At 47.0% G+C, this 16,759-nt stretch overlaps 1 protein-coding gene across 5 annotated transcripts in view; it reads left to right on the forward strand.

The window, feature by feature from the left end:
* Nucleotides 1–3,867: 3,867 nt before the first annotated feature.
* PAPOLG (poly(A) polymerase gamma) overlaps nucleotides 3,868–16,759 on the forward strand; it is a 33,845-nt gene continuing 20,953 nt past the window's right edge. For all 5 annotated transcript variants that reach the window (XR_005778494.1, XR_005778495.1, XM_040429721.1 and 2 more), the window contains exons 1-7: nucleotides 3,868–4,078; nucleotides 8,799–8,957; nucleotides 9,716–9,782; nucleotides 12,926–13,007; nucleotides 13,085–13,194; nucleotides 14,162–14,215; nucleotides 15,443–15,554. Coding sequence is in view for 3 of the 5 variants with exons in the window: in XM_040429721.1 (XP_040285655.1) it covers nucleotides 4,062–4,078; nucleotides 8,799–8,957; nucleotides 9,716–9,782; nucleotides 12,926–13,007; nucleotides 13,085–13,194; nucleotides 14,162–14,215; nucleotides 15,443–15,554 (601 nt within the window). In the remaining 2 variants the exon portion in view is untranslated. The remainder of the gene's footprint in view (nucleotides 4,079–8,798; nucleotides 8,958–9,715; nucleotides 9,783–12,925; nucleotides 13,008–13,084; nucleotides 13,195–14,161; nucleotides 14,216–15,442; nucleotides 15,555–16,759) is intronic.

Genomic DNA, 16,759 nt, shown 5'->3' on the forward strand with positions numbered 1-16,759 from the left:
AACAATCTATTCATGTAGGACTGTAGTTAATAGGTCCTGGGGGAGGTGAAAGATTCACTTTAAGGTTTCCAACTGTTTAATGGCAGGATAAGATAATCTTTTAATAGTCTCACCATGGGGAAATTCACAGTGTTTCAGCAGCACAGTGTACAAAAATTCCAAAATAAAGGCATTACAGTGACAGCAGGGTCCAGATAAAAAGTAAAAATTAAGGGATATACAGTAGATATCGCAGCTTAAAAAATTGAATGATATCCGCAGGAACCCAGTAGGCAATGAGTGCAGTCTATCTCCGCTTTGGTCAGTGTTGGTAGTACAACCTAACAGCAGCAGGGAGGAATGACTTCCGACAGCGCTCCTTCTCACATTTGGGGTGAAGCAGTTGGTCACTGATGGTACTGTCCAATGCTATTACAGTCTCATGCATGGAGATCAACTTGGATAATATCCCTCTCTCATATACCACCTGGCTCCCTAGGACAGTGCTGGCCCTTCTAATCAGTTTGTCAAGTCTCTTCCTCTCCCTGGTTTAAATGCTACTACCCCAGCAGGCCACTCCGAAGATGCCACTACAGAGTTAAAGAAAAGGTCCTAAGAAGTGCCCTCTGGACTCCAAAAGCTCCTAGCCTTCTAAACAGGTAGAGCCTGCTTTGACCCTTTCTGCCCAGTACCGCTTATTATTGAGGAGTACACCCGGGTACTTATAAGTGTTCGTGTCCACTGGTTTAGGGAGATGTCTGTGCTTGAGAAGGTCCAGCACCATCTCCTTAATCTTCCCAGTATTAATCCAGGGCCTTTCTGCTGCCTTAGGTGAAAAATGATACAGCGCACCCACTCCCCCTCCCCAATGCCAATTTTTTAACCTAACCCCTTCCCTTCAGCCCATGGCCCTTCCGCTGACCCCCTCTTGCCCCTACCTGGTGCTGCTTGAGGCGATCGCCTCACCTGGCCTCATTGGTGGGGCACCCCTGTATTGATCCTAAGGTGGTTCTGCTGGCACCAATCCACAAATTCCGGGGTCAACTCTCTGTACTCAATGTCATCCTCATCTGTGATGAGGCCTACTATTGCCGAGTCATCAGAGAGCTTCTGTAGCAGCTAGATGAGTTGTACCTGAAGTCTGCAGTGTACAGTGTGAAGAAGAAAGGAGCAAGAACTGTACGCTGTACTACAGATCACAGTGTCTGACACACAGTCCCACAGGCTCTCACATACGGAGGTCCGTTTGTCGGGTAGTCTAGGATCCAATTGGAGAGTAATGCATGCAGCACTATGTGACATTATACCCTATGGCAATGTGAACGTAACCCTACCAATTATTTCTGAGCAACTTCAAAGGTAATTCCCATCATCCCACAAGTGTGACAAAAAAAAAAGCCAGATCAAAAACCCCTAAAGCACCGCAATCCATGTGACTATGTCCCACTGTGTGAACCCAAGCTAAAAGTGGCCATGCACCCTAGTTCCCTCTGCCCTCCAACCATACACAAACATGCTCAGTTTGCATGTGTTCTCAATAGGGAGAGGGAAATAAGCCATACTTGGCAACATTTTAATTGGTAAATTTGAGGCACCTCAGCCCCACAGTGGGAATACTCCAACCCTACACAAGAATGCTCACTTACGGGCAGAGCTTACATTAGTGCAGCCCATTTTGGCCCTGGACAGCCCCTGCAAATTCGGGACAGCTGGCAACATCTCTAGTGGTGGCTTATCTCAAAATAATCGGCCATGTCCAAATCCAACATGCCTGATCCTGCGTTTCCCCCAACATCAGGGATAGTTGGGACAGTCGCATACCGATTTTCAGGGGTCGTCAACTTTCAGCAATCCCTTTTCAAAAGCCCAAGGAGGGACAACAGCAGAGGAGCACTACTCAATTTTTTGGTTAAAGGAATTGTCTCATGTCAGACAATGGGGGCTATATTGGGAACGGAGACCCACAAAGTGGTGGCTGGAGGACTTTGGTCCGGTCACCACCAAGCACTCTCCCCAAAGAGGTGAATCGGAGAGCACTGCGCAGGACGCCCACCGCTCCCATTCACTTCTATGAGCCTGATGGAAATAGCCGAGCCAGTGCTCGGCTATTTTCAGTGGCCCTATTGAAAATGAATGGAGGGGGGTTGCACATGCGCAGTGCCCCCTCCACACTCTCGGCCTCTGTTCTCTTGTACTCAAATGTATCTACGACTGTGAAACAGACATCAAAATCTAGGACTGTCCTGCCGGATCCGGGACAGTTGAGATTATGCCCTTGTGACACTACAACTCCCAGCACGCACACTTGCTTGGTTGTTCTCTGAACTCACATAGATGTGAACAGAGCATGCTGGGAGTTGTAGTTTCACAACAGCTGGAGGTTGCTGACCTTAGAAGGGGTTTAGCTGCTTTGTAGAAACCAGAGTTACCAAATTGCTGGACAGTCTGTAAAAGGCGACTTTTTTCCTGTGTTGGTGAAAAAAAAAAATATATGTATATATTTTTTTGAGGCTGCTGGTACTTAACTAGATTATTTTTGTGGTAATTATCATGATTTTACAGCTCAGTAAATGCTGGTAATGAGTTCTTAACATTAGATTCAGCTATAGGCATGTATTACTTTAAAGTGGTTATCCAATATCATAAACAGCCCCCCCATGTGTCGGGCCCCTCACCGGAAATATACTTACCCAGCTCCCGGCGCCACTCCTGGTCCCTGCACCGCCGCTGCTGCTTCTCCCTGTACATGGATGAAAACATCCGGTGTCGGGGGTGAGCAGCCAATGGCAGGCGGGGACGAGCCTCCCTAGCATCGCGGGTGACGCTAGAGAGGCTCGTCCCCATCCCCGCCTGCCATTGGCTGCCCCCCCCCCCCTGTGTACAGGGAGAAGCAGCAGCGGCGGTGCAAGGACCAGGAGTGGCGCCGGGAGCGGGGTAAGTATATTACCGGTGAGGGGCCCGACACATGGGGGGGGCTGTTTATGATATTGGATAACCCCTTTAATCTTTATCATTCGTTATGGTTTTCCAATTTGTCCTTAAAAATGTTGGCTGTCCGTAATTTTGGGATAAGTTGTCCAGAAATAGAAAAAAAATCTGATTGGCAACCCTGATCTCCCATACAGGGCCACATTCCTATGGGCCTTTTTTATAGAGACCAGAGAGTATTGTAAAATTTGATTTGGCTGCTTCGCTGAATTTTACTAAAAAATTACACTCCCCCTTCCCCCTCCCCCATCATTGTACCCTTCAGATGCCGTGTTCTTAGATGATCGCAGCTTCTGGCAGTTATAACACAGGGGAAATAAAAATCAAACTTACCTCATCCATTTGATCGCAACGCAATGTTGATTGAAGATCTAACCCGAAATCTTGCAAGGCCTATGATGACGTCATCACGTCGGTCACCGGCATATGATTTCGTGCGAGATCTTCAATCAAGATGGCAGCGGCGATCAAATAGATGAGGTAAGTATGATTCAGGGAAAATCAATTTGCTACCACCAAGCATGAGGTAACTCGGCTTCGTGGCGAATCAAATTTTCCCTGAAATTCAGACGGACTTTGATTTGCTCAACAATAATAGAGACCAATGCAGTCAAAAAAAAACATCTGCAACTAACCAATTACATCATTGCTTTTATTTTCTAGAGCTGGTTGGGAGATAGAAGATGTAGCCTGATTGGTTGCTAAGGTTTTCTTTCCTCAGCACTAGCTTCTCTCCATCGCTACCACCAGTTATATGACCGTCTGCAGCGTCATCACTATTCGCACAGGTCAGGTACCGTCTGGGGCCGCTAGAGGTCGCCAAAAGCTCAAAACCTCGGTTTGGCAATGCATTCCCATCTATCTCTGGGCGCGGTGCATTTTGGGAGGTTTTTAGGGAGCAGCAGGACAGAGTGTAGGCGCTGGCCGCCATGTTGAGCGCTTTGTGTAGTTATAAATAAAGATCGGCGGACTTCCGGGCGGTGTATTGGTTGGTAGCCGTGACAGTTTGAATTTCTTTTTGTGGGGGGGAAGTCGATTTACGGTTTGGTTGGAAGCTCTTGATTTCACCCGAGGCTCAACCTGAACCGGGAGCCATGAGAGAGATGTTCACGTAAGTTTTGTGGTGTCCTCTCGTCAGGACCGTGTGTGTGGGGGGAGAGTGTGGAGCTGAATGCTTGTTATATTGGAGCCTGCTCTGCTCCACCATCCTCTATGGACCTGGGTATCCCCCTCCCTCTAAGTGGTCAGAACCTGAGAGAAGTGGGGCACCCCTCAGTGACGTCATCATGTTCCTGCGGCTGGGGGATGATGTCACATCACTGGGGGGGGGGGGGGGCGCAGAGGATTGTGGGAACATCTCAGAAGCAGGATAAGGCTCTGTTCACACCTCGTCTTGTGACATATATTCTAGTCTAAAGCCCGTACATCACCATGCTTTTTCTTTTCTTAAAAAAATCTAGGTTGCTGCACTTTCCTATGCAGGTGGCTGCAGGAAAAGTCTTGATGGCACTGTATGCCAGGGGTCGGCACGCCAGGTGTTCTGAAACTGCAACTCCCAGAATCCTCCACTTCCATGGGAGCTAGAACAGCAGCCGAGTATGTTTGCATGCTGGGAGTTGTAGTTTCACCTCAGCTGAAGGTTGCTGATCCCTGGTCTATACCATACCTGTATCGTGGCCCCCCCTGTATGCCTCTTCATTGGAGGTATACATCTTCTGGCCGAAAAAGGATCCAGCTAGTTTTAAAGGCCATTGCTTCCAAATGTTGTCACTAGTGTTTGAGCGAACTTGTGTGTAGATTTCAGTGCCGGTGCACGGACTGCCGGGGGATGCTCCGGTGAGGCCTGCGGCTCCCCATTATTTAGGCGCCAGCAGCGCAGGGAATATTAAGACCGGTGTTGGACGTCTCCCCCGTCACTCCAGGTGTTCTGAAACTACAACTCCCAGAGTGCGAGAGTTAGAAGAACAAAAGCTGAGGATGTTTGCATGCTGGGAGTTGTAGTTTCACAGCAGCTTGAGAGCCAAAGGTTGCTGATCCTTATCCTAGCTATTGCCACCCATCTCCGACATACACAAAACCTTGTTCCCTGAAGAAACGGCATTACCAATGTTGCCATTCTTTTATTTTTAAAGGGGGCATCCCATTAAGATGGCGATTACATGCTCCCCGTTTTAATAGACGTGTGTCCGATGCTCGATTTGAACTCTAAGGCCCCTTGCAGACGAGCGTGAGCCGCTGGCCCCATTCACTTCTATGGGGCCAGCGCTGCGTGAAAAAATGCAGACTATCGAACGTGCTGCGGTTTTCACGCAACGCGCAAGTGATGCATGAAAACCAACGCTCATGTGCACAGACCCATTGAAATGAACGGGTCCGGATTCTGCGCAGGCGCAATGCCTTCACCTTGCGAAGTGCACCCGCGCAGAATACTCGCTAGTGTGAAAGGGGCCTAAAGGCATTACACCAATTCCAGCAGCCCCACAGACTTGACCTAGCTTAAGGATGGGCTGTCAATATAAGATCAGCGAGTGTCCGACTCCTGGCACCTCCGCCTATCAGCTGTTTGACCAAAAAAAAAAAAAGCTTTAAAACCCCGTTATTGGCAAAACAGACATGGTGGTGTGCATGACTCCTCGTATTACTGTAGCAGAAGCCGTGCAGATTAGTATATATAGCCGGGATGAGCCGCTATTTATAATGTCCCCTAATGCTGACATGGCAGAAGGAACTATTTTAAAGCTTCTGTAGCACTAACTGTGTGCCCGCCTCTCCTGTAGATGCCGCCTGCTCTGTGCGTGTCACAGCACACTTCTGTACAGGGCCCAGTATTGTGCAGCAGACAGCTGTGTGCCCGCCTCTCCTGTAGATGCTCTGTGCGTGTCACAGCACACTTCTGTACAGGGCCCAGTATTGTGCAGCAGACAGCTGTGTGCCCGCCTCTCCTGTAGATGCCCCCTGCTCTGTGCGTGTCACAGCACACTTCTGTACAGGGCCGAGTATTGTGCAGCAGACAGCTGTGTGCCCGCCTCTCCTGTAGATGCCGCCTGCTCTGTGCGTGTCACAGCACACTTCTGTACAGGGCTGAGTATTGTGCAACTTGTCTCATTCTCTTATCAGAAACCTCGTGCAGCAAGTCTGCAGGGCACAATGCGCTTCCAGAGAAGGATCTCTCCAGTCTTCTCCTCACAGACTCCGTGGTCAGATTCCAGGAACATCACTCCACTACATTGAAGATAAAAATGAAACTTTCCAAATAGTCTTAAAGGGGTTGTCTGGGAAATAATAATTGCCTATCCTAATGAGTTTTTAATTTGAAAACCACTTTAAAACTTGGAATCAAACTGGGCTGCGGTTCCGACTGGTACCTTGGATCCGACGCAAAGTTTGCTTCGAAGTTTTAAAGCGGTTTTCCACTTTAAAAATCAATTACCCAAGTTATTCAACGACTTTGCGAAAAATTCACTTCGGCGCCCATACGTTTTAATACTGTACGGAGATGGATCTCAATACAGTATTTATGCAACGTTTTGAATGAAACGACTTCGCATGTAGCATCCAATGCTCACTTAGCTCATCATTATCCCATCAGCAAGGGTCCATGTCCCGTCACTCTTGCTAATCAGATTTTGCGGGGCGCCAAGATATGGCGCTCCCTGGTGCTCTGATGGACGCCGCAGCCTCCTGGCAACTCGCCAGCGCAGCACCGTACATTGTATAGCAGCTATGCTTGGTATCTCAGCTCAGCCCCATTGACTTGAATGCCATGTGACTGATATATGGCGATGTCACTGGCCTAGGATGAGGCCATGGCGCTCACTGAGCCCCCAGCCTCTTCTAACAGCTAATCACCGGGGTTCCTTTGAGTCATATCCTGAAGATAGGCCTTCAAAATCTTTTCTCGGATTACCCCTTTAAATTTAAAGCTTCATGTATTCAGATCCTGTGCAGACCAATGTGCCTCCCTGGTTACATGCGGTCTTCTCTTCCTGCTAATAGGAGTAACTTCCTTTCTTAATATGCAATGTTGCTATATTTTAATTGATTTTGAGGCACCAAAATACAAAAAAAAAATAGTTGCATAAGTCACCATAGCCTTTTAAGGGGTTTTCTCATTTCAGACTCTCTAGGATATGCCCTATTGTCTTATAGGTGCAGGTCCCACTGCTGGGACCCACACCTATATTGAGAACGGAGCCCCGAAAGTGAAGGAGAGCGCACTGCGCATGCTCAGCCGCCCTCCATTCATTTCTATGGGGCCGCTGAAAATAGCCGAGCACTGGCTCGGCTATTGCCGTCTGCCCCATAGAAATGAATGGGAGCATGCGCGGCACGCTGCCATTCACTTTTATGGTAGAGGCGGGGATTAGCAATTGGTGGTGGACGGACCCCGGGAAATCTGGGGTCCTCCAGCCACAGCGCTGCCTGCTCCGTTCTCGATATAGGTGCGGGTCCTAGCGATATGCCCCCATTGTCTAAGATGGGAATACCCCTTTAAGCCGTGGCTGTAGGATTTTGTGGAGATTGCAATATCCCTTGGTCAGTGGAATTTTACAATTTGTCTTTTCTCTGACGCAGTTGATTTACCGAAGAACTTGGAGGTGTTAGCAGCCGGACTATCCACATATTGCTTGAAGAGGTTCTCTGGGAATAATTCTGGTAGTTTTTATCTAATGCCCACAGCCCGTCTCTGTAAACAGAAAATTCATGTTTACCTGCCGCTCCGGTCCTCTGCGCCACCTCCGCTGTGTCCATGTTCTGATCCCTGCAGTGTTGACATCCGGCGCTGCGTAATCACATACTCTGCTGCAGCCAGTGATGTGCCACTGCTGAAACCAGTTATTGACTGCAGCAGAGCATGGGGACACGGCAGAGGGGAGCAGACGAGTATGAATTTTCTGCTTAAGGAGGCAGGCTTTGTGCTTTAGATAAAAAGTAATTATTCCTGGAAAACCCCTTTGAGGGAGTATTCCCATGTGGACATTTTATGGCATAGAATAGGAAGTGCTCTAAATGTCCATTAGGAACAGGCCTCCTATCTCAAGAATGGGGCCCTGAAGTTAATGCAGAGCAAGCAGTGCACGTGTGACCACCCTCGCCATTCACCGCTTTGGGAAAATAACCAAGTGCTGACTCAACTATTGAAGTGTGTTCTCTGTTTACAGCGGGGGCCTCATACTTGAGATAGGAGTGGGACCCTCACATATCGGACATCACAGCATATCCTACTAAAATCAGATCGTCAGGGCTCCGACTCCCAGCACCCCTCTGATCCGCTGTTGGCAAGAGTGCGGGCACTGTGTAGGGGTCATGCCTGGTTACTGCAGCTCTGCTAGGTTTTGGATACTTCTCGCAGGCAGGTTCTGAATGAGTTGAGAGAAGGTTTCTCTAGCAAGAAGCTGCCACAACAATTTTCTTTTCAGGCTGCCTTCGTTTCTGCGTCAAATGCAGCGACTCGACCGGACACAAACCGCAGCAGCAGGGGTGCGGCTGGCTCTTTCCCCTGGACTCCATTATACTTAATGGGGCCGGCAGGCTGTATTCTGCAGGAACCACTGCCGCAGATGTGAACGTAGCTTTACCTGAATGCACAGGTGGATGAGAATTCAGTGCCAGTTAAATATATTGAGCATGTCCACTGACGGAGGCTGTTCTATAATAAAAGTACTGGAAAAGAGCTGCCCTCAGCATCCCACCACTTCCCAGCTCATTAATTCCGAGGCCCTTTTCAAAAATGGGAAAAGCAATTTATTTGCAAAGCTTCTGTAGCTGTATGTACCTGATAGTCATGTACCCAGTGGGTTCTCTTCTTTCACTCTTCCTTTGTTCATCAGGAATGGCCATCTGGAGGTCCAGCCTCAGAGAAGCTATGGCATTACCTCCCCAATTAGTTGGGCTGGTCCCAAAGACCTTGATCACCTCTACACCCAGAAGCTGATGGAAGCCATGAGACCTTTTGGAGTTTTTGAAGATGATGAAGAACTCCGTCACAGGTTGGTCATCTTGGACTGCTTATCTGTCACAGGGGGGGTTCCCCTTTAAGATCTAAAGAGATGGCGTATCATTAGGCTGGGGGTCTGACTTCTGGGGCTGCCATCAAACCTGTCTCTGTTAGCTTGGGGTCAGACTCTCCTCAGTCAAAAAGTGATGGCCTTTTGCCAGATAAGATGGGAATATTAGAGTGATGCATTATCCGCATTTCTTCAGTATAGATTGTGCTGGAGTGGTCCATATCCAGCAGCACATGATGCTCGGCTAACCTCCCCTCCTACAATTCTAAGCGCACACAACAGGTTTTATGGGAACTGTAAGAACGGCCTCTATGTTGCTGCAACTTTCCAGATGACTCTCATGCACCCATGCCTGTATGGCGGCACACTGACAGCTCTATGTATGTGTAGGGTTAACGCTTACACTGGCTGATCCCAGTGTCTAAAGGTGCCTGTGTGCAGGTAGCAGCCAGTTGTCAATCTGTAGGTTGTGTAGGTCCATTCATATGGCTGTGTAGACCCCAGAGGTCATGTCACCCTGCAATACAGTCATGCACCTGAGCGCAGATTCGCAGTATAGTGCAGCCGGAGTAGCTGACTGCTTTCACCAGAAATCCCACAGATCTGTCCGACAACCCTAGTGCAATGGTTGGTTTTAGTAATTGGCATATGTTACCATTCTTAGTACTTCTGACTACTTGCACGTGGGAATTATTAGCCAGTCTAAATTGCATACCTGACTGTATCCCCTTTATTTCCAGGATGTTTGTTCTGGGAAAACTGAACAATTTAGTCAAAGAATGGATTGCTGAACTTGGGGAATGTAAGGTAAGTGCACGGCTGTCAATTGATGATTCCAACAGAGCAGTTTAAAGGAATTGTCTCAGACATTGTTGGCATACAACATGTCTTGGGCATCGCTGGAGTATTTGACAGCCGATTTTAACCCCTTCACGACATTCGCCATACATGTACAATGGATGTCGACACTTTAACATGGTTTTCCGAGATGTAAAAAAACTGCTTATGAAGCACGGCGCCGTACATTGTGTAGTGGCTGTTCTTGGTATCGCAGCTCAGCCCCATTCACTTCTATAGGGCTGAGCTGTGCCTAGGCCACGTGACTCATGTCCTCACTGGTCTAGGAAAAGCTGTGAGAAAGCCACGGCACTCACAGGTGCGCCTGTGCCTTTAAAATAAAAATGCTGTTCAGGGGTGTTGGACCCCTGCCAATCAAATACTGATGACCTTGGAAAAACCCTTTTAAAGATGGTGGCTACACCATAGCTGTGGGGTATCTGCTGTTTTACACAGCAGACACTAAGGCTAATACCTTCGATCGGCATTGTCGCACACTTAACCCCTCAAATACTCTGGTCATTTTTGACCAAAGCAGATGAGGCGGATTTCCCTGGGCGCGCTCCCAGGGCTTCCCTGCGCTGAGATTTGGGAAACCTTTCGTTGGTGGTGATAGGCCTATCACAGGTATATTCCCATGTAGAGTTGTTGCGATACCAAATTTTTGATTCGGTTTCGATACCATGAAAAAGTATTGCGATACTCGATACCATTCGATACCACGCGAAAAAAATAAACAAAAAAAGCCACGTGCATTCCTCATTTTTAAAAATGGCGAATCGCGCAGTTTTTATTTTATTTTTTCTGTTCCGGCATTCACCACCTAGATTTTTTTTTTTATATATTTTAATAGTTTGGACTTTTCTGACGTGGCGATGTAATATGTTTATTTATATATTTTATATGTGAAATTGGGAAAAGGGGGGTGATTTATACTTCATATTTTAGTGTTTTTTTTTTTTTCACTTTTTATTTAATAACTATTTCCCCCCTTAGGGGCTAGAACCTGGGATCTTTCATCCCTTTTCCTATTCACCCTGATAGATCTCTATCAGGGTGAATAGGACTCCACACTGTCCCTGCTGCTCTGTGCTTTGTGCACACAGCATCAGGGATGTTACCATGGCAACCAGGGCTTCTGTAGCGTCCTGGCTGCCATGGTAACCGGTCGGAGCCCCAGGCTTACACAGCTGGGGCTCCGATCAGAAGCTGCCACTGCACCACCAATGAGGGGGAGTGGAGAGGTCCCTGTGGCCACTGCCACCAATGATTTTAATACTGGAGGGTTGAGAGGGGCCGGCGCACTGTGCCACCAATGATTTTAATGGGATGGGGGGATTGAGGGGGGGGCACACTGCACCACCAATGATTTTACCCCTTTATACAGGAGGCGGGTACTAGCAGATCAGCGGCAGTTAACTGCCGCTGATCGCAGCTCCCTGTCAGGGGCAGGGTGCCGGCAATGCGATTCTGCTGCCGGCACCCGCCTCCTGTATGTGTTAAAGACTGACTACTGTATATGAGTCCAGACTTTCACTATTAGGCCACACAGAGCGGCGCCCAGCGATGTCTCAGCACTCACCATTTAGTCCTGGGCGCTCCGTTCGCCCGCAGTGCCCCATTACTGTCTCCTCTCCTGCTCCACATGCTGCTGATTACTATCGGAGCGATGGGAGGAGACATCAGCTTCACTAGTGGGCGTTCCTTCTCCCTGGCTGTAGCGCTGTCCAATCGCAGCGCAGGGAAAAGGAACGCCCACTAGTGAAGCTGATGTCTCCTCCCATCGCTCCGATAGTAATCCTATCATTGGTGGCGCAGTGCGCCCGCCCCTCCTCCGCCCCTCTCTTCTCATTGCCGCCCCTCCTCCACCCCCTCTCTTCTCATTGCCGCCCCTCCTCCACCCCCTCTCTTCTCATTGCCGCCCCTCCTCCACCCCCTCTCTTCTCATTGCCGCCCCTCCTCCGCCCCTCTCTTCTCATTGGTGGCAGCGGCAGCAGCACAGGGGGAGGGAGGACAGCTTCCTTCTCCCCGTGCTGCTGAGAGAGAACATGAGCGCGCCGATAGCAGCGCGCTCATGTTCAGAGATACTAGACTGCGCAGAAGCGCAGCCCAGTATCGAAAAAACGGAAATCCCGGTATCTTATCGATACCGGGACAAAAGTATCGATTGGGTATCGAAATTTCGATACCCGCAACAACCCTATTCCCATGTAGGCCGGCAGGTGGCAATGCTCCATATGAATATACGGAATTTCCCACACACACTATTGTATTAAATTACAGAAGTGTATGAGAGAAGCAACGTAGTGACCATATGTTCAGGCCCCCTAAAAAATGTAAATATAAACATTTAATGGGGAAAAAAAATCAATAATGGACATTTTCCGTTTTACTGCCACTTCACCTCCCCAAAACCATTGAATAAAAAGTGATTGAAAAGTTATACACACTCCCCGCAAATAATAAGCCCTCCGTAGACTTAACTATAAAAGGGTACGGTCAGAATATGGCAATGAAAATAAACAGTTTTTTCCAAAGTTATTTTTTTGCGTATTAAAGCACAAGAAAAACCTATTCAACGATGGTGACACAATAGTCGTACTGACCCGGAGAATGAAGGGAACAGTTCAGTTTTACCACATAAGGAACGCTGTAAAAACCAAACCCCATAAAAATGTAAGAATTGTGTATTTTATTTTTCAATTCTACCCCAATTGGAATTTTTTTGCCGCTTCCCACTATATATTATATGGTGCCATTGCAAGGTTCAAGTAAACAAGCCCTCACACAGCTATGTGAACGCGTAAACTAAAAAAAAAAAAGTTATGGCTCCGGGAAGGCAAGGAGTTAAAAACTGAAAATCGTTGTCATGAAGGGGTTAACATTTAAATTAAAGGGCTGCCATGTGATAATACGTTTACAGATGAGGAACTCATCGGTTTCAGCCGATAATTGTCAGGTCTGCAATTGGATACGGGGTTGTCGGCATGATTAGATTGCACGTTTCACTGGGTGCATACCATTAGGTTTAGGGGGTTTTAGATTTTCCTTGGAAAAGATTTTTATTTTTATTCTGCACTGAGAATCTACTTTGCTTGTCATTTGTCTGTTAGAGTATCCCGCCCACTATAATATCTGCTTCTGGGGGAAAGATCTTCACTTTTGGTTCCTATCGCCTCGGGGTGCACACTAAAGGTTTGTCCTCATGTTTTCTCACTGCCTGTGGTGTGGCTGGTGTCGTCCTAGAAAACTGATGTTCTTCCTCCTCCCAGGTGCTGATATTGATGCCCTCTGCGTTTCTCCCAGACATGTAGAGCGTTCAGATTTTTTTCAGTCCTTTGTTGAAAAGCTGAAACTTCAGGAGGGGATAAGAAATGTCCGGGTAAGTAGTTACTGTGAGCATCCTGACTGCATTCATAAGGGTGTCACTGAGCAACAGCTGTATAGATTAAAGGGGTTGTCCGGTTTCAAGAGGAAATTGGACACCTCAGGAGATCGACTCGTAATAAAGAATAGATGATTACTTGCCTGGCGCATCCCACACTGGCGCTCTGGTTCTCTCCACAGGGCTCTTTTCCTGGCTGCAGTGATCGCATTGACAACATGCAGCCAATCACTGGTCTATTCATTGCACTGCTGAGGCCAGTGACTGGCTGCAGGGGTAACGTGTCACTGCTGCAGCTGGGAAAACACCTGTTGAGAGATTTGGCATAGGATCTGTCGGGTAATAAAGTCCTTTTTATTACCTTTTTAAAGGGCATCTGTCAGCAGATTTGTACCTATGAAACTGGCTGACCTGTTGCATGTGCACTTGGCAGCTGAAGGCATCTGTATTGGACCCATGTTCATATGTGCCCGCATTACTTAGATGTTTTAAAATATAAATATATATATATATATATATATCTTTCGGTGCAACAGGGGCATTGCCATTACACCTAGAGGCTCCAATATCTCTGCAACTGCTACACCCTCTGCACTTTGACAGAGCCAGGTACGATGATGTTTTCACTACCTGGCTCTGTCAAAGTGCAGAAAGCTGAGTCTCTAGGTGTAATGGTAACGCCCCCGTTGCTCCTAGAGGCTCATTTGCATATATTAAAACATCATTTTTCTCAGTAATGTTGGCACATATGGACATGGGACTAACACGGATGCCTTCAGCTGCCAAGCGCACATGTAACAGGTCAGCCAGTGTCATAGGTACAAATCTGCTGACAGATACCCTTTAAGCCCGTTTTAGAAAAAGCAGCTGTCCATCATGCTGTGTGATACTACATCTTTAAAGAATGTTCTGGTCAAAACTTGTATTCGTTATAACTAGTTGACTTCTTGGTTTGTGTTGTTAGGCTGTTGAGGACGCCTTTGTTCCTGTAATAAAGTTTGAATTCTTTAATATTGAGGTAAGCATAAAGAAATATCCAGACTGTCTTGTGTTTGGCATTGTATTCACCTGAAATACTTAAAGATCATGCTGATTCAAACTGTACCTTTCTTTTGTCTGTATGATAAATAGCTGCAGAGAAATCAGTGTTTTTATTCATATGCAAATGAGTAATTGGAGCATTAAGAGGCGGGGCTGAATATTCTGAGCACTGCTTTGTAACGCCCTCCCCTTGGTACATATCTACTGTATATATGCGTATTATACACACTCTGTACTATAGCTTCACACTGAGATCTGCTCAGAAAACTATTCTACATATTACTGCTTTATTCACAGGCAGAATATTTGATTATACAGACACTGGTAATATGTGATAGCTTATAAGTAGCGATGAGCGAATCGACTTTGGATGCTTCAGTCGATTCGCGTAATACTGCACGGAGCGGGAGCGTTTTTTTTTTTTTCTCACGCACGGTTGCTAGGAGACTATCGGGATGGGGACCCGATCATTATTATTTTTCCCTTATAACATGGTTATAAGGGAAAATAATAGCATTCTGAATACAGAATGCATAGTAAAATAGCGCTGGAGGGGTTAAAAAAACTTGCTCGCGCAGCCAGCATCGCTTCTGTCTTCATCTGAGCTGTGTGCAGGAAAAGGACCTGTGGTGACGTCACTCCGGTCATCACATGGGCCGTCACCGTGGTAAAAGATCATGTGATGGATCATGTGATGACCGGAGTGACGTCACCACAGGTCCTTTTCCTGCACACAGCTAAGATGAAGACAGAAGAGATGCCGGGCTGCGCGAGCAAGTGGATTAAGGTGAGTGAATTAATTATTTATTTTTTTTAACCCCTCCAGCGCTATTTTACTATGCATTCTGTATTCAGAATGTATTATTTTCCCTTATAACATGGTTATAAAAGGGAAAATAATAGCAATCAACAGAACACCTAACCCAAACCCGAACTTCTGTGAAGAAGTTCGGGTTTGGGTACCAAGCATGCGGGATTTTTCTCACGTGAGTGCAAAACGCATTACAATGTTTTGCACTCGCCCGGAAAAATCGCGCATGTTCCCGCAACGCGCCCGTGTGAAACCAGCCTTTGGGGTGAAACAATACTACCTTTTTATGTTTTAACAAACTGAAATCCTAGATTAAGAGGAGTTTTCATTGACTTAATTCGCTAAATGTCTTGTCAACAACTCCCTCCCCCCCCCCCCCTTATTTCTCTATAGATTGATTTGGTTTTTGCAAGACTACCCTTACAATGTATCCCTGATAATTTGGACTTGCGTGAAGATTCATGGTTAAGAAGTTTAGATATAAGGTGCATAAGAAGCTTAAATGGTAAGTGTGAAAGTTTATGCAGCTGTAACATTCTTACTTTCACTGTAATCCATATGTCGGTGATTCCCAAGAAGACAGCAGTAACAAGAGTCCATGTGCTATGCCAGGATTAGCTGAGCGGAGACGGCTCCTGCCTCTGCCTGCTTCGCTAAGCTAAGAGTCCTGCATGTCAGATCTTGGCTTAGCGAAGCAGGAGCCTGCTCTGCTCAGCTAATCCTGGTATAGCACATGGTTACAGGCTATCTATGTGCTATGCCAGGACTTGGTAAACCTCTGGGGGGGCCTGTGCTGCCGTCCCATTGAGAAACTGAACTCCGTACACTGCTGAGAAGTCAGTGTTGTACTGAAAAGTCAATTTTAAGCTCACAGGGAAAGGTGCGCTTTGGGCGGAAAGGGGGGACGGTTGGGATGAGTCTATTACCGTAGTAACATAGTTTATAAGGCCGAAAAAAGACATTTGTCCATCCAGTTCGGCCTGTTATCCTGTAAGTTGATCCAGAGGAAGGCAAAAAAAATAAACTGTGAGGTAGAAGCCAATCTTCCCCACTTAAGGGGAATAAAATTCCTTCCCAACTCCAATCAGGCAATCGGATAACTCCCTGGATCAACGACCCCTCTCTAGTAGCTATAGCCTGTAATATTATTACACTCCAGAAATACATCCAGGCCCCTCTTGAATTCCTATATTGTACTCACCATCACCACCTCCTCAGGCAGAGAGTTCCATAGTCTCACTGCTCTTATCGTAAAGAATTCTCTTCTATGTTTGTGTACAAACCTTCTTTCCTCCAGACGCAGAGGATGTCCCCTTGTCACAGTCCTGGGGATAAATAGATGATGGGAGAGATCTCTGTACTGACCCCTGATATATTTATACATAGTTACTAGCTCTCCCCTCAGTCGTCTTTTTTTCTAAAGTGAATAACCCTAATTTTGATAATCTTTCAGGGTACTGTAGTTGCCCCATTCCAGTTATTACTTTAGTTGCCCTCCTCTGGACCCTCTCCAGCTCTGCTATGTCTGCCTTGTTTACAGGAGCCCAGAACTGTACACAGTACTCCATGTGTGGTCTGACTAGTGATTTGTAAAGTGGTAGGACTATGTTCTCATCACGGGCACCTATGCCCCTTTTGATGCAACCCATTATCTTATTGGCCTTGGCAGCAATTGCCTGACACTGGTTTTTGCAGCTTAGTTTGCTGTTC

Source organism: Bufo bufo, chromosome 4 (assembly GCF_905171765.1).
Source record: "Bufo bufo chromosome 4, aBufBuf1.1, whole genome shotgun sequence".
NCBI classification, from domain to species: domain Eukaryota; kingdom Metazoa; phylum Chordata; class Amphibia; order Anura; family Bufonidae; genus Bufo; species Bufo bufo.